Source organism: Protopterus annectens, chromosome 1.part0, assembly GCF_019279795.1.
Source record: "Protopterus annectens isolate FY-2018-M chromosome 1.part0, PAN1.0, whole genome shotgun sequence".
Lineage (NCBI taxonomy): Eukaryota > Metazoa > Chordata > Ceratodontiformes > Protopteridae > Protopterus > Protopterus annectens.
In genome coordinates, this window is record NC_056725.1 from 1,904,669,037 (window position 1) to 1,904,693,396 (window position 24,360).

The following is a 24,360-nucleotide window of genomic DNA, read 5'->3' on the forward strand; positions in this document are numbered from 1 at the left end:
TAACTGTATAGCTCTAAAAATTATCCGTTCAAATCAGGTAATCCTAAACCACCTTGTTCAGTTGGAAGGTTCAACTTTTCCCACTGATCTTTGCTGTCTGCCCCTCTCAGATAAAATCTTTTAGCTCGTTATTAATTACCATCTACAACTTCTCCTCTGATTGATAAAATTATGTCTGACCAGTATATAAAACTAAAGGGACTAAAAACATTTTCATTGCTTGTATTTTCCTATCCATGTCCATAGGCAGGAGCTTCTAATTTCCCAGGTTTTGTATTATCTTTTGTTTAGTCTTTTCCCACATATTCTCAGCCATACCATAACCCAATCCTTTTTAACCCTTACTCCATGTTATCTTGGCCCTATTGCTGAATAAATTCATGTGTGGGTACATAGTTTACAGCTATAGCCGTTCTTTTGTATTCATTAGTTTTTTTATCCTGAAAAGACTTGAAACTGTCTCAGAATGTTCCACAGCACTGAGATGCCCTTTTCTGGTTTTATCAGGTACAAAATAATGCTGTCTACAAATAAAGCCAACTTTTCCTGATTAGCATACCAATTATATCCCTGAATTTTGAGCCCCTTATTTTTTGCCAGTGGCACTAAATATAATGCGAGTAAGAAATAAGGAAAAAGGCACCTCTGCCTGGATCCCCTGTTAAGACTCAACTTATCAGAGAGGAACCCTCCCACTTTAGTTTTTCCTCCAATACTTCATATATCCTCCCAGTTAACCTTATTGGATCAGAAAATGCAAATGCTTTCATACTAATAAACTCCCAGCTTGCTCTGTTGTGTTTTCTCTGCATCAAGACCTATCAACAACAGCTGTTTTTTCATACCTTCCCTCTAGATCATCATTGTTCTATTAATATGAAGTGTTTGCCTCCCTTCCACAAAACCACATTAATCTGTATCTATCAGTTTTGGCGGCACCTTTGCCATTCTTTGCACGATTTTCGCATAGCGACGTTCCCTTTTCTGTGTTAGAATGAACCTATCCCATTTGGTCAGTCATTGGCCTTACCCATCCCATGGTCAATAATTATATATTACCCCTAATGAGAATAACTGGGATTATACCATAGATAATGTGAGGGGACCCATATATGCCATAGCAGCTTCCTCTATCCATTAGCAGTACAGGGAACAGTCCTGGTGTAAATTTTCTGTTTCCCATCAATATATCCAAGTTGTACTTGAATATGGACAGGGATGATCTTTGTTTTAAGTCAATGGGGAGTCTGTTCCAGAGACCTGGTATCTTCTGTGATACATTTTTGTGTTTTAAGTGTAGTAGTGAAACCATTTGATGTCCTACATTGCAATACATAGTTTGGTAACTGTGATGTAAAAGAAGACAGGCGTGCCATCTGGTGGTGCTTTGTGAAATTACATGGCTGTAATGAAAACCTACATGTCGTACATTCCTTATGCTCTTCCGACTAGGTCACAAAAAAAAGCAGAAACACTCATGACATGTCTACAGCTCATAGTTTGGCATTATTGGTCTGAATGTGGCCATAATGTCTTAAAATGTGAAAAGTAATGGGCATTTAGAAGCCATATAGCTTGTATGTTCTTAAGGAGTTAATTGCATGTGTCCCATGGGCCTCCAGTACAGGAGGTTTTATGGTATTATACATTGATAACATTAGCTTGCCTGGGTCTTTCTTGCAGTTTTATTTTTACATTTCAAATGCTGAACGCATAATATAACCAACAGCCTAAATGAATGCTGACTTGATACTTACTGGGATTTAACTAATCTGAAAATTTATGTAGACAAAATAAGTAAATAAAAGAAACAACTTAAAATGTGATTTAAACAGCACGGGTCAAAAAAGTAATAAATTAGTAAACTAGGCATGTGTGAACAGCTGAAACCACTGTAAACCCAGGAAGTATACAAAGCTTTTGTATTAAAATCTTGGCAAAAATCATTAGATGCTGCAATCTTAAGTAGAACCAATAACAGATTTGATAAAGAGGTTACCACTGCTCCTTACTTCTTGCTCTGCTAATATCTTTACTGTCTGTTTACGTCATAGACATCTTTAAGGACACTGTATTGGCCACATCTTTTGCAGAAAGCATGCAGTACTGTATGAAGCATTGAATTTAATTTCAGAAACTTATTCTCACACTTACTGCCTAAGCTTTTTATGCTTGTTTTGACTGGACTTCACTACTTTTGTTTTCTACCTAACTCATTCCCTCACTTGGCTTTAAAAAAAGTATCAACTTCCGAAGTTCCCTTCACACACAAACCCTTATAAGTAACTGCTGTCTTTCATACAGTGATTGGGAATACTTATGTTATGGCCAATTTCCCCTAACATCCTGCTGTGTATGTATATATATATATATATATATATATATATATATATATATATATATATATATATATAAATGCTTTGGGACAAAGAACATTGTTTTGTTATGTTATGTTGAATCAGGCAATCCCAATATGTAGATTCAGCAAGCTGATCATTAACAGACATATGATGCCCGTTCTTACTTTTGCCTCTTGCACTCCACATAGTGAGTTAGCCATAACTCTTTGCACTGCTGTCATGCACTTCACCATTTTCATATAGTTTTTGAAGCTTAACTCCCTCCGAAGATTACAACATATTTTTCCTGATTTCGGCTTGCCTGGACAGCTCTTGTGCTTACACTAAACATCTGTCAGCTGTCTAGGTTTTCACAGAATGTCCAGATTTTTGCCTCATATTTTTGGTCTGTTTCTTATAAAACTTGTAGTTTTCTGGAAAATCACTGAGGAATGAAGTCATTAAATAATGACATGTTTGAGTTTCAGACTTCATATCCTTCAGAAAATGAAATCCTGCTCTTCTAGCAACTTTCTAAGTTTATAAGTGCAATATTTAAAATCTATCCCTATTTTTGGGCCTTTATCCCCCCATAATTTTAGGCTGTAACTATATTTCTTGCCCTAAGAAGTTGAGCGGTATAGTTCTGTATCACAGTACTTTCCTTGGGAAGTAAGGCAACAAAGGCAATTTGATGGAATGCTGTTTTAGCAAAAATGTTTTGCTGAAGGCAGTTTCAGCAATAGTGGATAATTCCCTTTACTCCACTGTTGTGTGATGTCAAATTAGGCATATTTAAGTTAGTGATCTTTGAGGGTATTCCCCAACATGGGGTTGTGGAGGAGATTATTTAGAGGTTCACTGAAAATGATAAAGGCTCAAAGTATTAACATTCAAAGGAAGTGGGCTCTATCAACACTAATCCCATTTCCTGTGTGTTCTAATTTTTAAGTATCTTGCAGAGCTGATCCTTTTCCAAGCTACAGACAGTTTAGGTTTTCCCTTTCACTTTCTTAATGTTGCTGTCACATTGCCTCCATATTCAGCTTCAGTACTGCTGTTTTTCTTTATCTCTTATTTCTGCTTTCTCATAGCTGCCTGTTCCTTCAGTACCTCTTATTGTGTCATTTACCTAACTTTTTACATTCCATCATATTCTGCCTAGTATGCAGTTACCCCCCCCCCACATACCATCATATTCTGCCTAGTATGCAGTTACCCCCGACCCCCACATACCAACTGACCAACTTCAAAACAAAAACTCAGGAAAATGTATAAGGTTTAAAGACTGAACTAACCAAAAGTAACAAGGCAATTATAACAGGTAATGACACTAACAAGTACATTGCTCTGAATGCAGAATAATTTATTCTTTAAAGTTAATGGGCTACTTAAAAGCATCAACATCTATCTATTCTTTATTGACTGGGCCAATTCTATTGCTATTGTGTTTTTAGGGGAGACCCAAGGTGGTATTTATACTGTTAGGGGACATTTGGCCAGGGCAAAAATATCTTGTTCAGTAAACACAAAGTTGTGTCCAAATTAAGAAATGATGCTTTGGTACCAGTAGAAACATGTACCTATCCTTGAGAACAGACATTCATTCAATGAAGAAATCTAGTTAAAACAAAAAAAAAAAAGGCAGCAAGAGCAAGAAAGCACAAAGCCACCTTTCTACCAGTAAGCCAGAACTCTTTTATAAGCAATTAAAAATAGTTTTGCCTCTGATCTCTTGCATGTTAATTACCCTGTCCAGATTGCAGGCATTACCACAATCTCAATCCCACTGTGTCATGCAAATAACTTTCTTAAAGAATGCTCTTTTCCTTTCTCCTGTCCGTTGCTTTCAGCAGTCGCATCTTACCAGCGACTCCACCCTCATTCTGATTCAGAAAGTCTCTGTAAAAGACATTAAGAGTTTACAACTAATTCCCCCTGGTGCTTCCTTAGGAACAGATTAAGTTCTATGCCAAGAACATATCATCCCCAACTACTACACCTTTACCTCTCCAAAAAAACATTTCAGGCAAATTTAAAACAAACCATTGTCAAACCTGCCTTCAAAGCCAACAAATCAAACAAACTCGGCCCGAGTACCATAATAATAATAATAATAAAATCCATGATGTTTGGAACCAGATAAAACATTTCTTCTCCAACACAAAATTGGACTACACTTTGCAGTAACACAGAAGATATAGAAACTTGACCAAATTTGAAGTATTTTGGAATTTGTTTTAACCAATCTCTCAGTTCTGAATTCCATATTAATGTAACAAAGTACAAAATCAACACTCTCCAATTTTGGGCAAAGAAGATACACTTCTGTTTCCAGAAAGCAAAATGGCCATTGGTAAATGTGTTTCAGTAGCTCTGTTTGAATATGGCATCCCTGTTATTGCTAATGCATAATTTAAAAAATACAGCTAACCACAGGTACTGATTTCGTATCTTAACCACTGCCTGCCCCATGAGAGCACCACTACTCAGTTATGACTGAAGCCGGTGGTGTGAATATTGCTGTCACCGTTGAAGAGCTACCCAGACCCAACTTGCAAACGTGAAAAGTGGGTTGTGAATGGATGGATGACCCTGAATACTAGCTTCTGTAACCTACAAGGTATCTTCCACTTCTTTGCTAGTCATCTTACTAAAAAGTGCACTGCATATAACCTGAGATCACAATCTTCCCTCTCCATAAGCACTCCCCCCAGATTTCACACCACAGACCAGAGGCTCTCTGTAATGACCCCCAAAATGTAAAAATTACTATCAAACATAAATTTTAAAATCAACAAAAAAGTTACCCTTCTGTAAATTCAGACATCAACTCAAAAAATTCCTGATTGATAAAGCAACGTGTAAACTCTTCATAAACCATATCATCCATACCGTCCTATTATGCACTCAAAATTCATCCACTTTCATTTCTTGTCCTTTAACCACTTTCCATTACATTATACCGAACTACGCCACACTCTGCCATCAGTTCATATCACTTTGTGCTACGCTTCTTACATTGAGTCTCTATCACAGACGTATTCACTACTGATCAGATATCATAACATTCTGTTTTCTGTTCCACCTGTGCTGCTTCTTCACACTTTCCCACTCATCCTTACTGTTATAAACACACTGTATATTTTATAAATATGTAAAATAGCTGATGACTGATATTTTAATGTACTGTACAAACTTCACATTATGTAATGTTTTATATAAAGTTTAACCTTTATGTATACTTCATTTTGATAATCCATATGTGTTTGTATTCTCTCAGATGTTCTTGGACATGTTCATGCTGGATCAGTGTTCTACCCCAGTTAACACACGAAAATAAATAAACGTGTACATTTTCTTCATTAACTTTTGTGTTAATGTATGCTACTTTGTTTCCTTTTAAGTGTTCAACATTGACATTATCATATGTACTGCAGACTCCTTGTTTATCAGGATAAATTTTGAAGGAAGCGGGTTTCTTTTCTAGACATTAGTCTTCGATTCATCTTGACACAAGCACTCAGGTCACTCCAAGGCAAGTACAAATATGACTCAGTCATTGTCCATGCTGGTGTGAATGACCTGAGACATACCTCCCTGGACTACATGAAAAGAGACATAGAGGAGCTCTCTGAGCATGTAGCCCAGGCCGGTATGACCCTGACCTTGAGTAGCATCTTACCCTCACCAAGAATGATGCCACAAGATGATCAATTTCAACAATTGGCTTAAGTATTGGTGTCATTCAAATGGGGATCCAATGCCTGTCAGCCTGGGATGACATGCTCGACAAGCCACGATGCTTTGCTAGGGACGGCTTGCACCTGTCACCCCTGGGCTTTCGGATATTGGCAAAGGCTCTTGCTGCCCCCATAGTGCCTTTTTTAGGCAAGGCTCAAAAGACAAACCCACCTCCATAGGTATCACAAGGGATAAGAAACTAAGAGTAATGCTACTCAACGCCAGAAGTCTAAACCTCAAGATGCACGCACTCAAAACTCTCCTTAGCATGGAGAACATAGATATCTGTGCAGTAACACAAACCTGGTTCAAGGCCCCCGAGAGCACCCCAGCACTACCAGGTTACACCTCATGCCATGCTTTTCGGCCCCAAAACTTGGACCGAACCACAAAAGGAGGGGGAGTATCAATATTCGTCAACGATACCCACACTTCCAGGTTGGTTGCACAGCACGAAGCATCAGAGACTATCTATGTGCAACTAACAGTGGGTAAAACTGCCTTCCAGTTTATAGCCTGCTACAGACCACCCTCCCAAACCCAGGAACCCCATTCGGCTTTACTGAGAACACTGGAAAATATGAAGGTCTCTCCAAACACCATTATATTGGGCGACTTCAACTACCCAAACATAGACTGGGAGCATTACTCTAGCTCCAACACCCTAGCCCAAAGGTTCCTAGAATTTATAAACTCAAATGCTATGGAACAACTTGTTACCACTCCCACAAGAGGGGAAAACATACTGGACCTGATCATCACCAACATGGGGACTCTATGCTCCAGACCAGAAGTGTATCCCTCACTGGTAAGATCAGACCATAAACTAATCTCACTGGATATTCACATCCCGACTCCACCCCATGCCCTGAAAACCACAGTGAAAAACTTCTCTAAAGCAAATTTCACACTCCTCAAAACTGAGGTATAATCTTTCAAAGCCCCCAGGCCTGTGGAAAATATGGCCCAGACCGCAGAATCCTTTATAAACGCATTCTATGAACACCTTCAGGAATGCATGGATCATGCAATCCCAAATAAAACCAAGACCCAATCCTCCAATGGCAGACGTCCTGTCTGGTGGACCCCAGCCATAAACAAACTATACAATAGGAGGAGGAAGCTACTACATGATAGAGCAAAATCCCAAAAAGGGAAGGCATCTCTGATCAGTATTAGCAAAAAACTATGGGCACTCATAAAATCGTCTAAGGCCAGCTTCAAGAGAAAAATTGCACAGGACACTAAGGATAATCACAAGGCTTTCTTTAGTTATGTTAGGAACCTGGGTGGGAATTCCCAGATATGCTCAGAATTAGTCCAAAATGACAAAAAATACACTGAACCCACAGACATTGCCAAAATCCTAGCTGACAGTTTCAGCACAACCCCCCCTCCCACCAAAAGGGCAAATATCTATCTCAGCATAGTGCTGCCCCCCTGACATCTCAGATGCTCAGGTAAGAGCTGCCCTCTCCAAAGCAAAAAACACAGCATCAATGGGACCAGACAGTGTCCCGGGCTGCGTCCTACATGAACTCCAAGAAGAGCTAAACCCAAACATAAAACTACTGTTCAATCTCAGCCTTACTACAGGATATGTACCCAAAGAGTGGCGTACAGCAACAGTGGTCCCTCTCCACAACGGTGTTGCCTCAACGGATCCTGGAACCGCCCCATAAGCCAGACTAGCTTGGTCTGCAAAGCTATGGAAAAGATCATCATGGACCTCATAAATAAAGATATTGGGGACCTACAGACACTGGATCCTACCCATTTTGGCTTTAAGGGCAGATCCTGCCTCTTAAACCTGGTTGATTTCTTTGAAACAGTCACCAAGGCCATTGACAAGGGGAAGGTGGTCCACACAGCCTACCTGGACCTCGCAAAAGCCTTCGATAACAATACCCCACTCAGGCATTATAGATAAGCTCACCAGCTTAAATATAAACCCCTATGTCACTAGATGGGTTGCAAACTGGCTCAAGGACAGAACCCACATGGTTAGAATTGCTGGAGCCATGTCAGACTCCAAACCAGTTACAAGTGGCGTCCTACAAGGCTCAGTCCTGGGACCTCTCTTGTTCGGTATATATTTCTCGGAGGTACAGGCCAACACAGAAGGACTGTGGCTGACCAAGTTCGCAGATGACTGCAAACTGGGCGCCATAATCGACTTTTCAGCCGACACAATCATCCTCCAAAAGGGCCTCATAGAAACAGACAACTGGTGCCAGAGCCATGGCCTCAAGCTAAACAACAAAATGTGTATAGTCATCCCCTTTGGCAAAAACAAAGTGCCCATAAATTACCACATAGGTGGTAATCCATTAAGTACAGAAGAAGTAATTAGAGACCTGGGGACCCAAGTTGATAGCAATCTCTCATTTGACAACCACGTGGCCAAAGTGGTTAGAAAAACATTTTATATAGCCCACCTAATCATGAAGGGATTCACATCTAGATCAGGGAGGTCATCGTGCCTCTTTACTCATCCCTCATCAGGCCCATAATTGAGTACAATGCCCCTTTTGGGATGTACCTTACCAGACACCTGCAGCGACTGGAAAGACCCCCAAAAGAACCTCACTAAGAGGATCAAAGGGCTCAAACAGATGCCATATGCTGCCCGGTTAAAGAAACTCCAGCTCTACTCAGTGGCATACCGCCTGCTCAGAGGCGATCTGTGCCTGACGTATAAAGCCATGTCCAACCCGGAATTAATGGACATGCTGCACCTCAGAAAATCCAAATCCCATCGAGCTACTCGCTCGAGAGGCTTGAACCTCAGCACTGAAATAAATAGGACATGCTGGAGGGACAGATTCATAACCCAGAGGCTCCCTTCACTCTGAAATAAAATCCCAGTCCAAGTTAGGCAGAGTCACTCATTGACTCTCTTCAAGAGGAATCTTGATGAGTGGATAGAAGATCGTAGGTTTACCCCAGGTATCACTTCTGTGTCACTGTTAGACAGAGGCACAGTATACTAACCTCGAAAAAGGGCATAGCAAAATTAATTTAAAATGGGTGGCAAAAGCCAAACACACTCTGGCTAGGCTTATAAATGCCCTAGGGCAGATAGCCTAGTATGAACCTATGAACCTATATAAATAGCTGAAGTAAAGATGGTAACTTGAGCTGGGAAGAGACTGTTGACAATCCAACCAGTTAAGAAACCTGTTAAGAAAAAAGTTAAACAAGGAATGTGCCTTGATGGGCAATACATTTAGCATGAATAAATTAAGCAATAAGGTATGATCTGCAAAGGTCTAGGAAGCAGTCATGAGATACAAAATGTGTAACTCCAAAAATATGTTCTGTTGAGCAGTTAGTGTAGAAAAGGTTTCCTGTTTTTGACAGCTTGCAGTATGATGAAATGTCAGAACAGGAGGCTGAAATAGTAAAGGTACATGGTTAAATATGCTACTTTGCAGAATTATTGCTAGTTTTTGTGATTTCTACAGTCTAGGTGTGTGCTATGACACATGAATTAACTTACATTAGTAAAAGAATGGAAGCTGCCTTGCTCATACTTCATGGATGTAGCTCTTCACCATTATTAGTTACAAAACAGCACATTCCAGTCTGCCAGTCCTAGGTGCAGTACATATTACCAGCAAGTCGAAGAGGTGGGGTTAGATTCCAAAATGTTTGGGGTGATAGGTGAGCTCCTGCCATTCTGCTGTTCTACCCTGGACCTGAAGTGTATATCCCTGCCCTGAAGCTTGGTATTGTCCTCTGAGGACAGGGCACAGCCAAATCAGTACCTCACAATTCTGAGGTACTGACTGTGGCAGTTCTGCTGTACTAGAAACAAGTAATGTGATTCTGTAATATGCTGTGGCAATGAGCTTATTACCCATTTCTTACTCAGCATGCTCATACCCAAGGACTCTGTGAATCTGCCAAGTTGTCTGGCACCACCTATACAGCACCAGTAGTACTGCAGACTGTCTTGCTACAGTATCATAGCTACTGTACAGGTAGAGCTGCATGGTATTGAGTCTGTTCTACACAATAGCGTTACCTGTATGATGGATGGCAGAAATCATGCATGACTGGTACCATTGCCATCATGCACATGTTCTCCCTGCTCCACAGACTGAGATAGATGAATCAAAACTCTAGTCCACTAGTGAATAAAATACATATCTGTATAAGCTGCTGCTACTAAAATTTGGTAACAGCTAGCACATAGCCTTACTGCACATTTGAAGAGTCCACAGCACCCCCCCCCCCCACACACACACACACACCTTTCCCCACAGTGGATGAACAGTGTGAGTTGTATGGGGAAGTTGTTACTGCAAGCAGTCTGGCTTCCTGCAAGTACCATGACATCTTACAGGTGGAGATGTTGCATCACCAAAACCACCCATACACATCCTTTGGTTATTCCTTAGCTTTTGTGGTTTGCATTGGTGTGTTGCAGCATTGTGAGCCGAAGTCCCTTTTTACCTGTGTTAGAGTTCTTTTCACGTCCAACAGATGGCAACCATAACACCAGACATATTTTAGCTTAGCACCATTACCTGTTGGACAATAAAGTAATAATCTTGGATTAAACAACAAATCCTTCATCCAGACAAAAAAAGGGCCAAAAAGCAGTAACCTAAATTCTGTCTAAACAGTACAAGCAATATCACCAGAAAGCAGAATGATAAAGGTCATCAGTTACTTGTAAAGAACTTTTGTGCCTGTGGCATAATGTCTGTACTGCATTATTGTACATGTCCATGTATACAAGTGTACACACGCACAGTACGTGCTGACACCAGTCACAACAAGCAGTGTATATTATACAGCAGAATTATTTAAAAATGAAAATAAAGTTACTGCGATAAAATTTGAAGGCCGTCAGCCTAGCCAGATAGAAGTTTGTAAATAATTCTATGCCATTGTAAATATTAGTTTGATCCACAGACTTGTATGACAAATATAAGAAAACTGTGTTATGTGCTGAGCTTCAAAAATGTAACCACAGTGCACCCTGCTGGAAGAAAGCTGATAAGTAAAGAATTGTATGACTGACTGTGATCTCAAGCTAGGAGACAGAATGTCTGCAGTTGGAAGTTCTTGCTATTGTCTTAAGACAGAGATAATCACTAGGTTTCACATGTAAAGTGTCTTTTTTAGCTGTGACTTCTTGGCAGCTGCAGATCACAAAGAAATGTTAAATTTTAAGTTCTGTGAGCCTGGAAAACTTAAGCAGAAGTGACAAGAATGATGTAATCTGTAATGACTCTGCAGTAATTGTGCATTATCAATTTAAGAACAACCTAAAGAGAAAGAGATTGCATTTTGTATTTGTCTTCAGTCCTGTTAACAACTCACCAGCACTTGCTTTGTTCTATAAGTAGGATTTAGATCTTAGTATTTCTCTTAGAATAAGATAGAAATAGCAAGATTAGTCTATCCGTTTTCTATATTTGTCAGACTGTCCTGCAATGTTTTAAAATATTTCGTGTGATGTCTAAACTCTCTTTTGTCATTGTGTTGAATCAAAGAGTATTGTCTTGTGTTTTTATTATTTATTATTATTACATATTTTTAAATCTTTTAACTGTGGCTATTTTATGTAGAGATAATTTGAGCTCCTAGAGTACTTGCATGTATATGGTGATACTGTACAAGCCACTCCAGTAGCCTTCCTGTGCATCACACTTAACTAGCAAACACCAATGAACGTCCACAAACTGCAGAAGCTTAAAAAACACCAAAGCCCCAGAAAACGGATGTAAAAAGCAACACAAAGTTTAATGTTCAAATAAAATAAAAACAGTCACTAAAAGTCCAGTGAAAAAGGTGCGTCAACACCCAAAACAAAGTCACAAACAGATGAAAATGTAATATCCAAAGCAAGTTAAAAGCACACTATCCCGACTCCGGTGTACAGGGCAGCCATACAAAAACTAAAATCCAATATGTTAAGCGCTTTTCGTTCGGGTTATACCCGAACTTCTTCAGACGCACCTTTTTCACTTGACTTCTAGTGACTGTTTTTATTTTATTTGAACATTAAACTTTGTGTTGCTTTTTACATCCGTTTTCTGTTTTTAAGCATCACACTTAACTGTTTGGGTAACAGTAACATTGCACAGTAGAATTGGACACCCTTTGTTAAGGGCCTTCAGAGTAGCTGATAAGAGTAATTGGTGGCAGGGATTACTACCTAATAGCCTGGGCAGAAGGGGAGCATAGCTAGTGAATCTGTGCCAACCTTCCCCAAGAGCGTCTGTGTGTTTGTATATAAATCAAATCTCAATGTGTGTATTTCAGCTACTTGGGCGGGGACATGAAGCACTGGTTAGACAGAGGGTACTAGAGGTTTTAACTTGATTACTCTGCTGAGATCTGAACCCTGTAGCTGTGCCAGTGGGGAGTCTTATTGAGGATATGGAGAGAAAGGGAGAAACTAGCCCCAGACTGGCTGTGATCTCTTAAGGTAAATTGTACTTTACTGTGTGTGTACTTATCCTGCCAATGTGGGCACCCCTCACTGGTGCTAGCGGTGAGGATTGAGGCTCTTTGATTACTGGGCCAGTACACGGTCGTCCCATGTTAACTGTTTGGGAGTGGTGGGATATCCACATCAAATATTAATTGTTTGATAGTGGTGAGTTAGCCACATCACATATTAATTGGCTTGTAGTGGTGTGGATAATGAATTCCTGTAGTTTGTGTACAGTAATCGCTGAAGGTGTTTTTGTACTCTAAATCAGCCACGCAGTGAACATTCAGAGTTCAGATCACAATTGTTTTATTTCTTTTGTTAGCTTAGTTAGTCAGGGAGAGCAGGCATGCATGTCAACTGAGGAGTATGGCAAGCTGACAGAGCCAGTTGGCTGAGATGTGCCAGGCTAAAGGACTGGTGCATGGAAACCTGATTAAAGCAGACATAATTGCAGCTTTAGTTACAGCTGCATCCGAGACTAGCAACCAGGAGGATGATCAGACTGGCTGTGGAGATGTACAACACTAAGAGAATGGACAGCTCAGCCTTTCTACAGAGGACTTAAAATACATTTGGAGCTAAAGAAACTTGAGTTCGAGGCCAAGCATTTGGAAGTAGAAGCAGCAGAGAGACTGAGGAAAATGAGAAACTGCGATGTCTGCAGGCTGAGGAGAATGAGAAACTGCTATGCCTGGAAGCTGAGAAGGAGAGGCAGAGGCAACATGAAAAGGAGATGCTGACTCTTTGCCAGAGTCATAGATTAATGGGGTAGGGAATAACCAGATCCCAGAAGCACAAAAGGTCAGTAAATTTCTTCCACAATTTACAGAGGTGGATAATTTTGTTAGTTTCATTCATATGCTTGAGAGGGTATGTAAACAGTATGATGTTGACAAAGGGCTCTGGGTACGGTTCCTGACCCCCTTACTCCATGGTAAAGCTGTAAATGTTCTAACCAAACTAGCTGACATTGTCTTTTTAAACTATAATGTTGTAAAGAGCTCTTACTAGAATTTTTAAGCTAACACCTGAAGTTTATAGGAAAAGATTTTGTGAGCATAGACGCAAGACATATGTAAGTGTGTGTGAATATGTTGCCGAACTAAGCACTTATTTTCATAGGTGGGTGAGTGGATGTCAGGTCACCACTTTTGAAGGGCTGGCAGACCTTTTGGTAAGGAAACAAGCCCTTAGCACTTTGCCTGGGGACATGAGGATCTGCTGATAGACAATGCCTTACTGTAGATGAGTTGGGGAAGAAGGGAGGCCTATACCTAGCAAGCAGGGCATCCTTGCACAGGAAAGGGACACCCAGTGCTGCTCATGGGTCTGAGTGAACCCATGATGGGCAGCTCTCACCGCCCCAACAGAATTCCATTAGTAGGGGAAGCCACTAGTCCAGTTAGACGTTCAGGATCTAGGGTTAAATGTTTTGAATGCAACCAGTGGGGCCATGTGGCATATAGATGCCCATGGAGGCAAGGTGGGGAACAAAAGTTGAGAGAGCCAGTAAGTGGGAATGACACAATGCCAACAGTAGGTTGTCTTGAGACAACAAGGGTACCAAACTACCACAAGAGGTTATAGCCTATCATAGTGAATGGCAAAGAGACCATTGCTAAGAGAGACACAGCCTCTGACATAGCCATTGTGAAGCCTGCAATGGTTACAGAGAAGCACTACTTGTCTGGGCAGACTTCTTCAGTCAGAGCTTTAGGAGGGACCCCATTCCAAATACCTTTGGCTAGGGTTCACCTTGACTGGGAGGGTGGAAAAGGAAGCCAGCAAGTAGGTGTGTTTGAGGATATCCTTGCAGATGTCCTGATAGGTAATGATTTTGATAATGCAGTGCCATGTGTTCATGCAGTTACATGCAGTAAGGCTTGGAGACAAGCATGTGGGTCTGGTAGCCTGGGGGAGACCCAGACAGACCGCACACTTGCAGCCAGGACTGGTGAGGTGACTACTTCAGGGAGGGAGCTACCTTGTAGCAGTGAGACTGAAGGTGAGTCACAGCTGCTTTTGTGGGTACTGATGTTCCCTTGGACAGAGTGACTGCAAGGGCAGAGGTGAGTAGTAGTACCCAGGTTGACAATGAGGCACCACTGTCAGAGGATGCCAGACTTCCTGTGGAAAGGGAGCTGGAAAGGGTTACAAAGAGAGTTGAGACAGGCTCAGCTCTCAAACCCTACATTACAAGGCCTGAGACAGGTTGATAGTGAGGCACCAGATTCTCAAGGGAAGGGGGAATCTGTATACATGGACAAAGGGTTACTATATAGAGAGTGAACCCCTGATGGAGGGCTAAAAGGTGAGAGATTGCAGCAGTTGGTAGTGCCTAGAGCCTACCTTCTGGCACTTCTAGCCATAGCCCATGATATTCCCTTTGGAGGTCATATGGGCATAAAACATACAAAGAGACGTATTATGCAGAACTTTTATTGGCCTGGGATTTCCAGAGATGTAGCAGGGTACTGTAGGACCTGTGAGCAGTGCCAAAAGGTAGACAAGGCAGGAGACAAGGTGAAACCTCCTTTGATGACTTTGCCTGTGATTGGGGAGCCATTTCAGAGGGTAGCTATGGATATTGTGGGACCTCCGAGTACCCTAAGTTCCACAGGGAAAACATATATCCTAGTGGTAGTAGATTATGCTACAAGATACTCCGAGGCAGTGACGTTGTCCTCCATTGAGGCAGAAAAGGTGGCAAATGCTTTGAGATTTTCGGTAGGGTAGGTTTCCCAAAAGAAATACTGACTGACATAGGTGCTAATTTCATGTCAGATCTGCTGGCTTGTCTGTGGAAGTATTGTGGGGTGAAGCACCTGAAGACCACCCCCTACCATCCCCAGACTGATGGTTTTGTTGAGAGGTTAAACTCTATACTCAATTCCATGCTGCGGGCATTTGCAGACCAGTTTAAGAGGGAGTGGGACAAATATTTGCCCCATCTGTTTGCTTACAGAGAGGTTCCTCAGGAATGCACAGGTTTCCCACCCTTTGAATTGTTGTATGGGCATAGGGTGAGGGGGCCTGTAGACTTAATTCATGATGAGTGGGAGGGTGAGTGTGAAGCTCACCAGGAGTCTTTTGTGGCATATGTCCTAAACCTCAAGACAAGGCTCAGGGATCTTCTGGGCCAGGTCTAGGAGGCCCTGGCAGAAGCCCAAAAGTAGAAAAAGGTCTGGTATGACATAAATGCTCGAGAGTATGCTGTAGGGCAGCAGGTAATGGTTCCCATTCCTGTCAAACAGCAAGCTGCAGGCAGCTTGGGAGGGACCATACAAGGTGGTAAGGAAGGTCAGTGATAACTACATGGTAGAACTGCTAGGCAGGAGCACAAGTTGTATTATGTTAACATGATGAAACCTTACCATGATAGGGAGGCTCTTGTGCTGAGTATTTGAAGTGGATTGCAAGAGGAGTCTGTAGGAGATGTAGTGACTGATCTCATTGAGGCTGACACCTCAGTGGAAGGGGTAACATTGTCCCAGCAGCTATCTCCTACTCAGGTTTGAGAAGTCTGAGCAGTGTTACAGGTGTTTGGGGACATGTTCACTGGGAAACCAGGGTGCACCCACCTGGTGCAGCACTAGGTGGATACATGACCCCAAAGGCCTATTAAACAGGCCCCTTATAGGGTGCCTGAGAGAGTCAGACTCTGAGGGAAGAGATAAGGAAATGTTGGAACTAGGGGTAATCCAGCAGTCCCTGGGCCTCCATAGTCATGATAGTACCAAAGAAGGATGGCAGCACCAGGTTCTGTGGGGACTACAGGAAATTAAATAGTCACACCGAGTCAGATGCTTACTCCATGCCTAGGACAGATGAAGCCGTAGAGCAGCTGGGTGTGGCTAAGTATCTTACCAGCCTTTGTGACTCATTTTGGTTTGTATGAGTTCACAAAGATGCCCTTTGGGATAGAGAATGCCCCAACGACTTTCCAGAGGCTGATAGATCATATCCTAGCAGGAGATTTTGCCCTTGCTTACCTAGATGACATTGCCATATACGGCCATTCCTAGCAAGAGCACCTTCAGCATGTCAGGGATGTGCTGAGCAGACTACAGAGGGCAGGGTTGAACATTAAGCCCAGCAAATGCCAGATGGGTATGGCAGAGGTCTCCTACCTGGGACAGAGTGGGGAGTGGTAAGATCAAGCCAGAAACTGCCAAAGTGGAAGCCATTCAGGCATGGCCTGCACCTGTTACCAAAAAGCAGGTGAGGACATTCTTAGGAACAGCAGGGTACTACAGAAACTTTGCCCCCAGTTATAGTACCATAGCTGCTCCCCTCAAAGACCTGACAAGGAAAAACAGGCTAGATAAGGTAGTTTGGAACGCAGCATGTGAGCAGGCATTCCAGAAGCTTAAAGAAGCTTTGGGAGGACCCCCTGTGCTAGTCAGTCCAGATTACAGCAGACAATTTGTTGTGCAGGTGGATGCTTTCAACCATGGGGTGGGGGCTGTACTTAGCCAGATTTCTTCAGAGGGAGAAAAGCACCCAGTGGTTTATCTCAGTCGTAGACTCCAATCCAGGGAGGAATGCTATGCAGCTGTAGAAAAGGAATGTCTAGCCATAGTGTGGGCACTTCAAAACATCAGCTGTATCTATATGGAAGGAAATTCACTAGTTACAGATCACAATCCCCCTAGCATGGTTACAGTGAGTCAGCCAGCAAAATGCCAAGTTGCTAAGGTGGAGCCTAGAGTTGCCAACATATAGGTCAGTGCATCACCACAGTGGGATTAGCAATTCCAACACAGATGGACTATCAAGACGGGAAATGGGGTGAGGTATACCCAGATAGACTCAACCTTCTCAAGCAATGTTTCCCAAGGGTCACTTGAAAAACTAGCTTGAGTTCTCGGGGAGGAGGGGGTGATGAAATGGGAAGGCTGCCAGCCTAGCTAGATAGAATTTTGTAAATAATTCTGTCATTGTAAATATTAATATGATCCACAGGCTTGTTTGACAAATGTAAGAAAACTGTGTTATATGCTGAGCTTCAAAAATTTAACCACAGTGCACCCTGCTGAAAGAAAGCTGATAAGTAAAAGCATTTTACCACTGTGTGTTATATCCAGCTAGGAGACAGGATGTCTGCAGCTGGAAATTCTTTCTGTTGTCTTAAGACAGAGATGATTACTAGGTTTCATGTGTAAAGTATCTTATTGCTGCGACATCCCAGCAGCTACAGATCACAAAGAAATATTAAATCTTAAGTTTGTGAGCCTGGAGAAACTTAAGTAGAAGTGACAAAAATTATGTAATCTGTAATGATTTGGCAGTAATGTGTATTATCAATTTAAGAACTATCTCAAGAGAAGGAGATTGCATTTTGTATTTGTCTTCAGACCTGTTAACTCACCAGCACTAGCTTTGCTCTGTAAGTAGGATTTAGATGTTAGTATTTCTCTTAGAGATAGATAGAAATCGAAAGATTAGTCTAGCTGTTTTCTATATTTATATCAGACTGTCCTACAGTGTTTTAAAATATTTCCTGTGATTTCTGAACTCTCTATTGTCACTGTGTTGAATCAGTGAATATTGTCGTGTGTTATTTGTTATTAAATATTTTAAACCTTTTAACTGTGCATGTACTTGTTATCCTCCCAGTGTGGATGCCCCTCACTGGTGCTAGTGGTGAGGATCCAGGCTCCTCGATTACTGGGCCAGTGCAGGGGCATCACAGTTACAGTAGTATGAGAGTAATGACCCCAGAGTATCCATGAAGCTCCTTTGAAATGCAGCAATTGATATGGCATGTGCAGCAGGCACCAGCATCACCATTCAACTGTATGCACCTGCTGTAAGGAATCTTTTTCTCAATATCTCCTTTGACTGATCCACCTTATTTGGATCCAAGGTTAAAGACCCACTGACTAGGAGTGAGCAGGAAGGGAAGACATTTTCTGCCATGGGAGTTCATTTTTTTGTCCCACTGGAGACGTTTTCTAAGAACGGGGGGGGGGGTACGTTTCTTTTGTAATTCCCAACAGCTATGCCAGGACACTCCAGGTGAAGATCCCAAACTTTGTAGAGCTGGAACATCAGTAGATGCTGCCCTAGGACCAGGAACAGTCCGCAGAATCTAGGCTCCCAAGGTCTTTTCTCTGGCAAGTTTTTTCAGTACTCCTGAATGGTTGTCCAACTACTGCCCTCTTTTAGCAGTCAGAGGCACTTGGCTCTCCACTCAGAATCTTGGGGATACCATCACTTTGGATGCTTGGATGTTGAGTCATTTTCAGAGACAATTCCATTCCCTTCCAATTTGTTCCAAACAGGAAATAATGATCTCTTCCTGACATTCCTCCCCTGAAGTGAAGAGAAACAGCAGCAGAAATCAAAAAGCTACTCGCAGAATGAGGCATCCAAGAGGTCCCACCAGACCAAAGAGGATCTGGGTTCTACTCAAGATTATTGTCAGTGCCAAAGTAAAGCAAGGACCTCTGGCCCATTCTGGACATCAGTGAACTGAACTACGTGAAACAGATCAAATTCTGGATTATGGCAGTGCAGTCTGTTCTTTTTCTGAGGAAGGACGATTGGATTCATGCTATCATATAAAGATAGAAAGGCAGTCCAAGAGGTTCCTGTGCTTCTGGTTGGGAGACTATCATTACTTCGGCCTCACCACAACCCTTCCACTCCGGGTGTTCATCAAGTGTTTGACAGTGATAGTAGCTTGACACAGGCTGCAACAGTTCCAGGTCTTCCCTTAACTGGGCAACTGGCTGTTTACAGAGAACTAAGCCCTTGCCTGAATTAGAGGCACCACTATCTGTTCCAATTGTGCTTATCCTTGAGCATTACGGTGAAATTCCAAGTCCAATCTGGATCCAGTTTGTTCTGGAATTCATTGGATACCCTCTGGACACATACCACATACTTTTTCACAGGCCACCAGTTTCTCTAGTCCAGTGGTTTCTTAGCCTGATTTTTGCTGCTATCTGTCTTGTTTCACTGGCTAGGTTTTTCATGAGAGTTCTTCATTCAGCCTTATTGACCCAGTAGTCAGTTACCCCTCATCCAATGAACTTTCCAGTTCAACTCACCACCATATGCAGTCGACACATTTTTTTGGTAGCTGAAGTTGGATTAGGTTCCAGCGGGTTGCCGTTTTGTTTTTCTTCAGTCCAAGGCCACTGCAGCCATGGAACCTTCCCTCCTGGTTGGGAAGACATTTTGAGGGGAAGACAGCCCAAGGTACCCGGTCCCATTCAGAGGCCCACCTTCACATAGGCTTGGAAAGAGTCCAGTCCTCTTAGTATTGCAGGCCTTTCAGGACTATATACCGACAACATGATAGTGATTTGGTACATAAACAAAAAGGGGGAACCTGATCCTACTCCATGTGTCAAGCAGCCATGAGGGTGTGGCAATGGTTAATGTTCTCACAACACTATCTTATAGCAGTGTGCATTCAGGAGAGATCCAGTATTTTATTAGATGCCTTGAGCAGGAGCAAGAGCATTCTCGTACCTCATGATTGGTCCCTCAAACTATTAGTGGTGGATATTGTGTTCAGCCATTGGGGATTAGCCTTGCTGTGATGTCTTTGCATTCCCCTTAAACACCAACTGCAGCAATTTCTTCATCCTAATTCCTCCCAAGGGTTAGTCACAAAGATGTTCTGCTCATTGATTTTTCAGCCCTTCTACTACTTTTAATAATGTTTCTATTCTCCTTATTGTTGACTGGTTTGTCTATGATGACCAGAATTCGATGAAACGTTTCTGGAATATTTTTATATTAGAGGGTGAGGTACTGCTTAACATTTTATTTAGTCTTAACCTTCCCTTCAAAGTGATTTTTAACACATTTTATGAAAGAGACCATACAAAGAAAATGTCAAACAGGACATCCAGAAGCCTTACCATAGAGGCACGTTATTGTGAAAATTATAGTCCTCTATCTTGTGGCTCTTTTGCCATGGCTTTCTTATTTTGCTTTTTGCCCTAGCTAGGCTACTGTTGTCAGTGATGAGCCAAGTTTGAGATGAGACTGATTTTAAGCTGGGCCACCAACTCTTTTATGTCTATGTGCGAGTAACGATTTGTAAGTGCCTCCTGGTGCACAGAAACCTCTGTTGGCTTGGGAATTTTCCTTAAAAAGTTTGTTGATGTTATGGGTTTCTTGTAAGTCATGGGGGGGGTCGTATTTTTTCCCAGTTACGTACTCCGCTGCCCATATTAAAAGGTAATTCAGTAGACCTGGGGTTATAATTTGGGGTGCTTGTATCACAGTGGGTGATGGAATCACTTCCTTGGTTTGACCACCAGTATCCGATCCATTTCTTTTTGGGCGTCTCTTTTGAAAGGTCATGTGATTTGAGCTGATCCAGTTTGTGTGGAAACTACTAGCAAAGACCTTCTCTTTATCTTCGACCAGCTTCTCGTAGATTACAGTCCAGTGCCTTAGAACAGCAAGCCCAAACTAATAACGGACCAGTTTCTTGTATTTTGGCTGTGTCTGGATATCTGTATGTCCCTTGTCAGTGATTGTTCATGAACACTGGTATGATCATGATCTCCATGAGTTCTGGTGACAGAGGTGGAGATTGAAATTGTTATAGAGGAGATTGCAGTGCCTTCAGGCCTGACATATGCTGACGGAATTTAATGCTACGTGTCAGTCAGCTGCCTCTTGTAAGAAAGCAGTATTATCCTCAGAAATGTCTGCAGCAGCAGACCTTTCACCTGAGCAGTTCCATATCACTAACTGCTTGTGGCACCTGGTCTGTCTTATGAATTAAAAGCATCCCATAGATAGAATGTGAAGAAGCTGTACAGTTCTTTACTGATATGAATGACATTTTAGATGCAACCCCATCCTGGGTGTGTCCATATTGCATGTTGTTGAAGTTCAGTAGAATACTGACTATAGCTGTACAGAGTTTAAAAGTTTGATTACAGAAGACAGCGACAAGGACCTCTGATGTTAGATCAACCTGCTGAGTCTCGGCTTGATCCCAAAGGAGGCTTGTGCTCTAGCTTTAGAACTGAGTCCTGTTATTTAGATTGTTGTGGAATATTCACTAAGGATAGACATTTTACCATCTAGTTTAAAACAGAGGCTTTTATCATTCCTGCAACAATCAAAATGCCATCCTTGGATCCCCATTATCTTAATAACTACTGACTTGTCTCTAATATTCTATTTCTAGAAAGGTTATGGAGGATGCAGTGTATCTGTCTTTATATCTCTAGGTGTGTGTGTGTGTGTGTGTGTGTGTGTGTGTGTGTGTGTGTGTGTGTGTGTGTATGACTATATAATACATAGTTGGAGGTATATATTCCATCATGATTTCTTAGATCCTTGTCATTTTGGCATTGGATGTGCTTATAGTGCTCAGACTACCTTAATTAGGGTAATAATGACCTCCTCATGGTGAGATCTCCAAAATGTTATTCTAACTTGGTCTTCCTTTGTCTCAACTTTTCATTGTATGAATCATAGAATTTTGATCAAGTGCCTTCAGACAAATGTACTTTTGACAGTCCTTAAGTGGTTTACCTCCTAAATTTTAAGGTGGTGTCTATACGTTTCCTCTGGATTAAATTCCCCAGTGAGTTGGCCACTTTAGAATAGGGTTGTTCACAGCACAGTTGTGATACTGTTATTATTCTCTGTATATGTTGTGGGTTCAGAAGCTATATCTGAATTTGATCTAGAAGGGGGGTGCACTATGGAAAGTAGTCAGTATGCTACGTGTTCTCCATCGTCTGCATGTTCTGGTAGGGCAGTGGAAGATTCACTTTGGACATGCCTCTCATCCAGTGATAATGGAGATTTCAGTCCATCTTCCCAAGATTTGCAGCAATTCCCCATCATTTGACAAAGTTCAAAGAACGACCAGTGCTAATTCTCATCTCCCTGTGGTGGCCAAGAAGCTTGCAGTTTCAAACTCTTATTTAATGACAGTACACAAACCTCTTCCTCGTCTAGTCATGGTTCTCCCCTCCCACACAGAAAGAGCAGCAGTTAGCTACATTTTGGGGCCAGAAGCATGTTTTAGGGCTGCTGATCAACCTTGAGCCTTCTCAGGAGGTGGTTTCAGGATTAGTAGAAACTGCATAGAAACCTTCTAGCAGTCAGACTTGCAGAGCAAGTGGAAGAGATTCTCAATTAACTCAGTTTGCAGGTTAACCAGATCTATATCAACCATATTTATGATTTGGAGAGTAATTGTTTTATATTTAATGTATATGTGCTGGCTGAATCTTTCCATCATGGCCTTGTGGATGGCAGAATTGCAGATTAGTACCAGCTGATTGAGAAGTTCCCTGGAGTACTGCATTTCCATCCACTAAAACTTTTCGTCTGAGAGTTAAACTTCATGTCTAGCAGGTATACTGTTCCCCTCTTGAAATTTGGTGGCTCAGCCTGATTTCTGAGCTGCAGATAATTGTGTATGAAGCCATATCATGTCTGTCACAATGATCGAGAGTAACTTAGGATGAAGCTCATTGACTCCTAAAAGTGCTTTCCGATTTCCTCAAAAGTGTCCTTTCAGCTTCTGGTCTCTGAGGAAGAGAGATTTTCAGACCCTGGATGCACATTGCCAGCTCAGGTTTTATCTGAAGCAGATGCATGTGTTTAGGAAAACCAGTCAGCTTCCATCTACTTTGCCTAGGAAGAAAAGGACTGGTAGTTGCTAAGAAAATTTTGTCCGTGTGAACTGTCATCTGCATTATCTTTTGCCTTCAGATGGCTTACTACCCACTGCAAAAGGCTGTAGTCAGACACCAGGCCATTACCATAGATACATGACTACTTCCAGTGCTTTTTTCAGGAATGTCTCCTTTACAGATATTTGTACCATGACTCTGTGATCCTTGATTCATACATCACCATGTATCTGACTGTATGCGTAATGTTTCCTTTTGCATAACTGTGTATTAGGATTTTTCTGATCATTTGTCTATTGTATACTAGCACTTTACAAATTGGTGGATCTTGTCTGGACTTTAGCCCAAAAGTCAGTGTACCAAGAAAGGACTGTTTATTAGATATGACAGGTATTTATTTACTGTACTAGTTCATCTCTGAGGAGACCTTTCTTGGTGTATACCAACGACCAGTCCACCATCTCACTTTGCTTGGACAGCTCCATTCATCCACAACTGTTGGATTTCTCTGAAAGTTAGGCAAGTATAAACTTGTTTATTACACTTAAGTGAGATGTCTTTGTAGTGTTCTTGACTAGTTTGCTTTACTGAGATTCAAGAGCCAAAAGTGAGACATGCACATCAGCAGGACTGATTGAATTTGTAGAGGTTTGTAAGGGTTTGGGAGTGAATTTCTCATGTTCACTGTGAGGACTGTTGTTACTTGATGCTGATGTGACAGTGGAACTTTAGACTACACTTGTCACCATGGAGGGGGGGGGGGGACTTCAGGTGCAGTCCAGGAGAACATAGCTAGAGAAATTGTTCATAGCCTGGTGATTACATATGTACCTATCAGTCTGCAAACTGTTACAAGCCTATCCAATAACCAGAGGTCAGAATTGAATACTGCCTTGTGTCTGTGAGGTTATGTATGACCTTAACCATTATGCCAGTATCTTCACCCCCCCAGGCCTTGAGCCCACGTGGAAGATCAGCAGCCCTAAAACATGTCCCACACTCAGGTCATCTTATGTAGGATACTTTTCAAGCTTGGAGTTGGGTTCATTGCTGTTGCACTGGATAATGGTCCGTGGTGTGTCTGCACCATAGTTTTGTTTTAACATACTGTGAAAGGAGTTAGTTCAGTGTTTTGATTTAGTTGGCTAGTAATTTTTTTCCCTTCTTGCTGTTATACTCTTAGTGT

General features: G+C 41.8%; 1 protein-coding gene across 1 annotated transcript in view; it reads left to right on the forward strand.

Moving 5' to 3' along the window:
- Nucleotides 1-614: 614 nt before the first annotated feature.
- Nucleotides 615-24,360, forward strand: part of FRK (fyn related Src family tyrosine kinase) — a gene marked incomplete in the record, with an annotated part of 231,482 nt that continues 207,736 nt past the window's right edge. Inside the window, 1 exon segment of the mRNA XM_044076811.1 lies at nt 615-620. Within this exon segment, the coding sequence (XP_043932746.1) occupies nt 615-620 (6 nt within the window).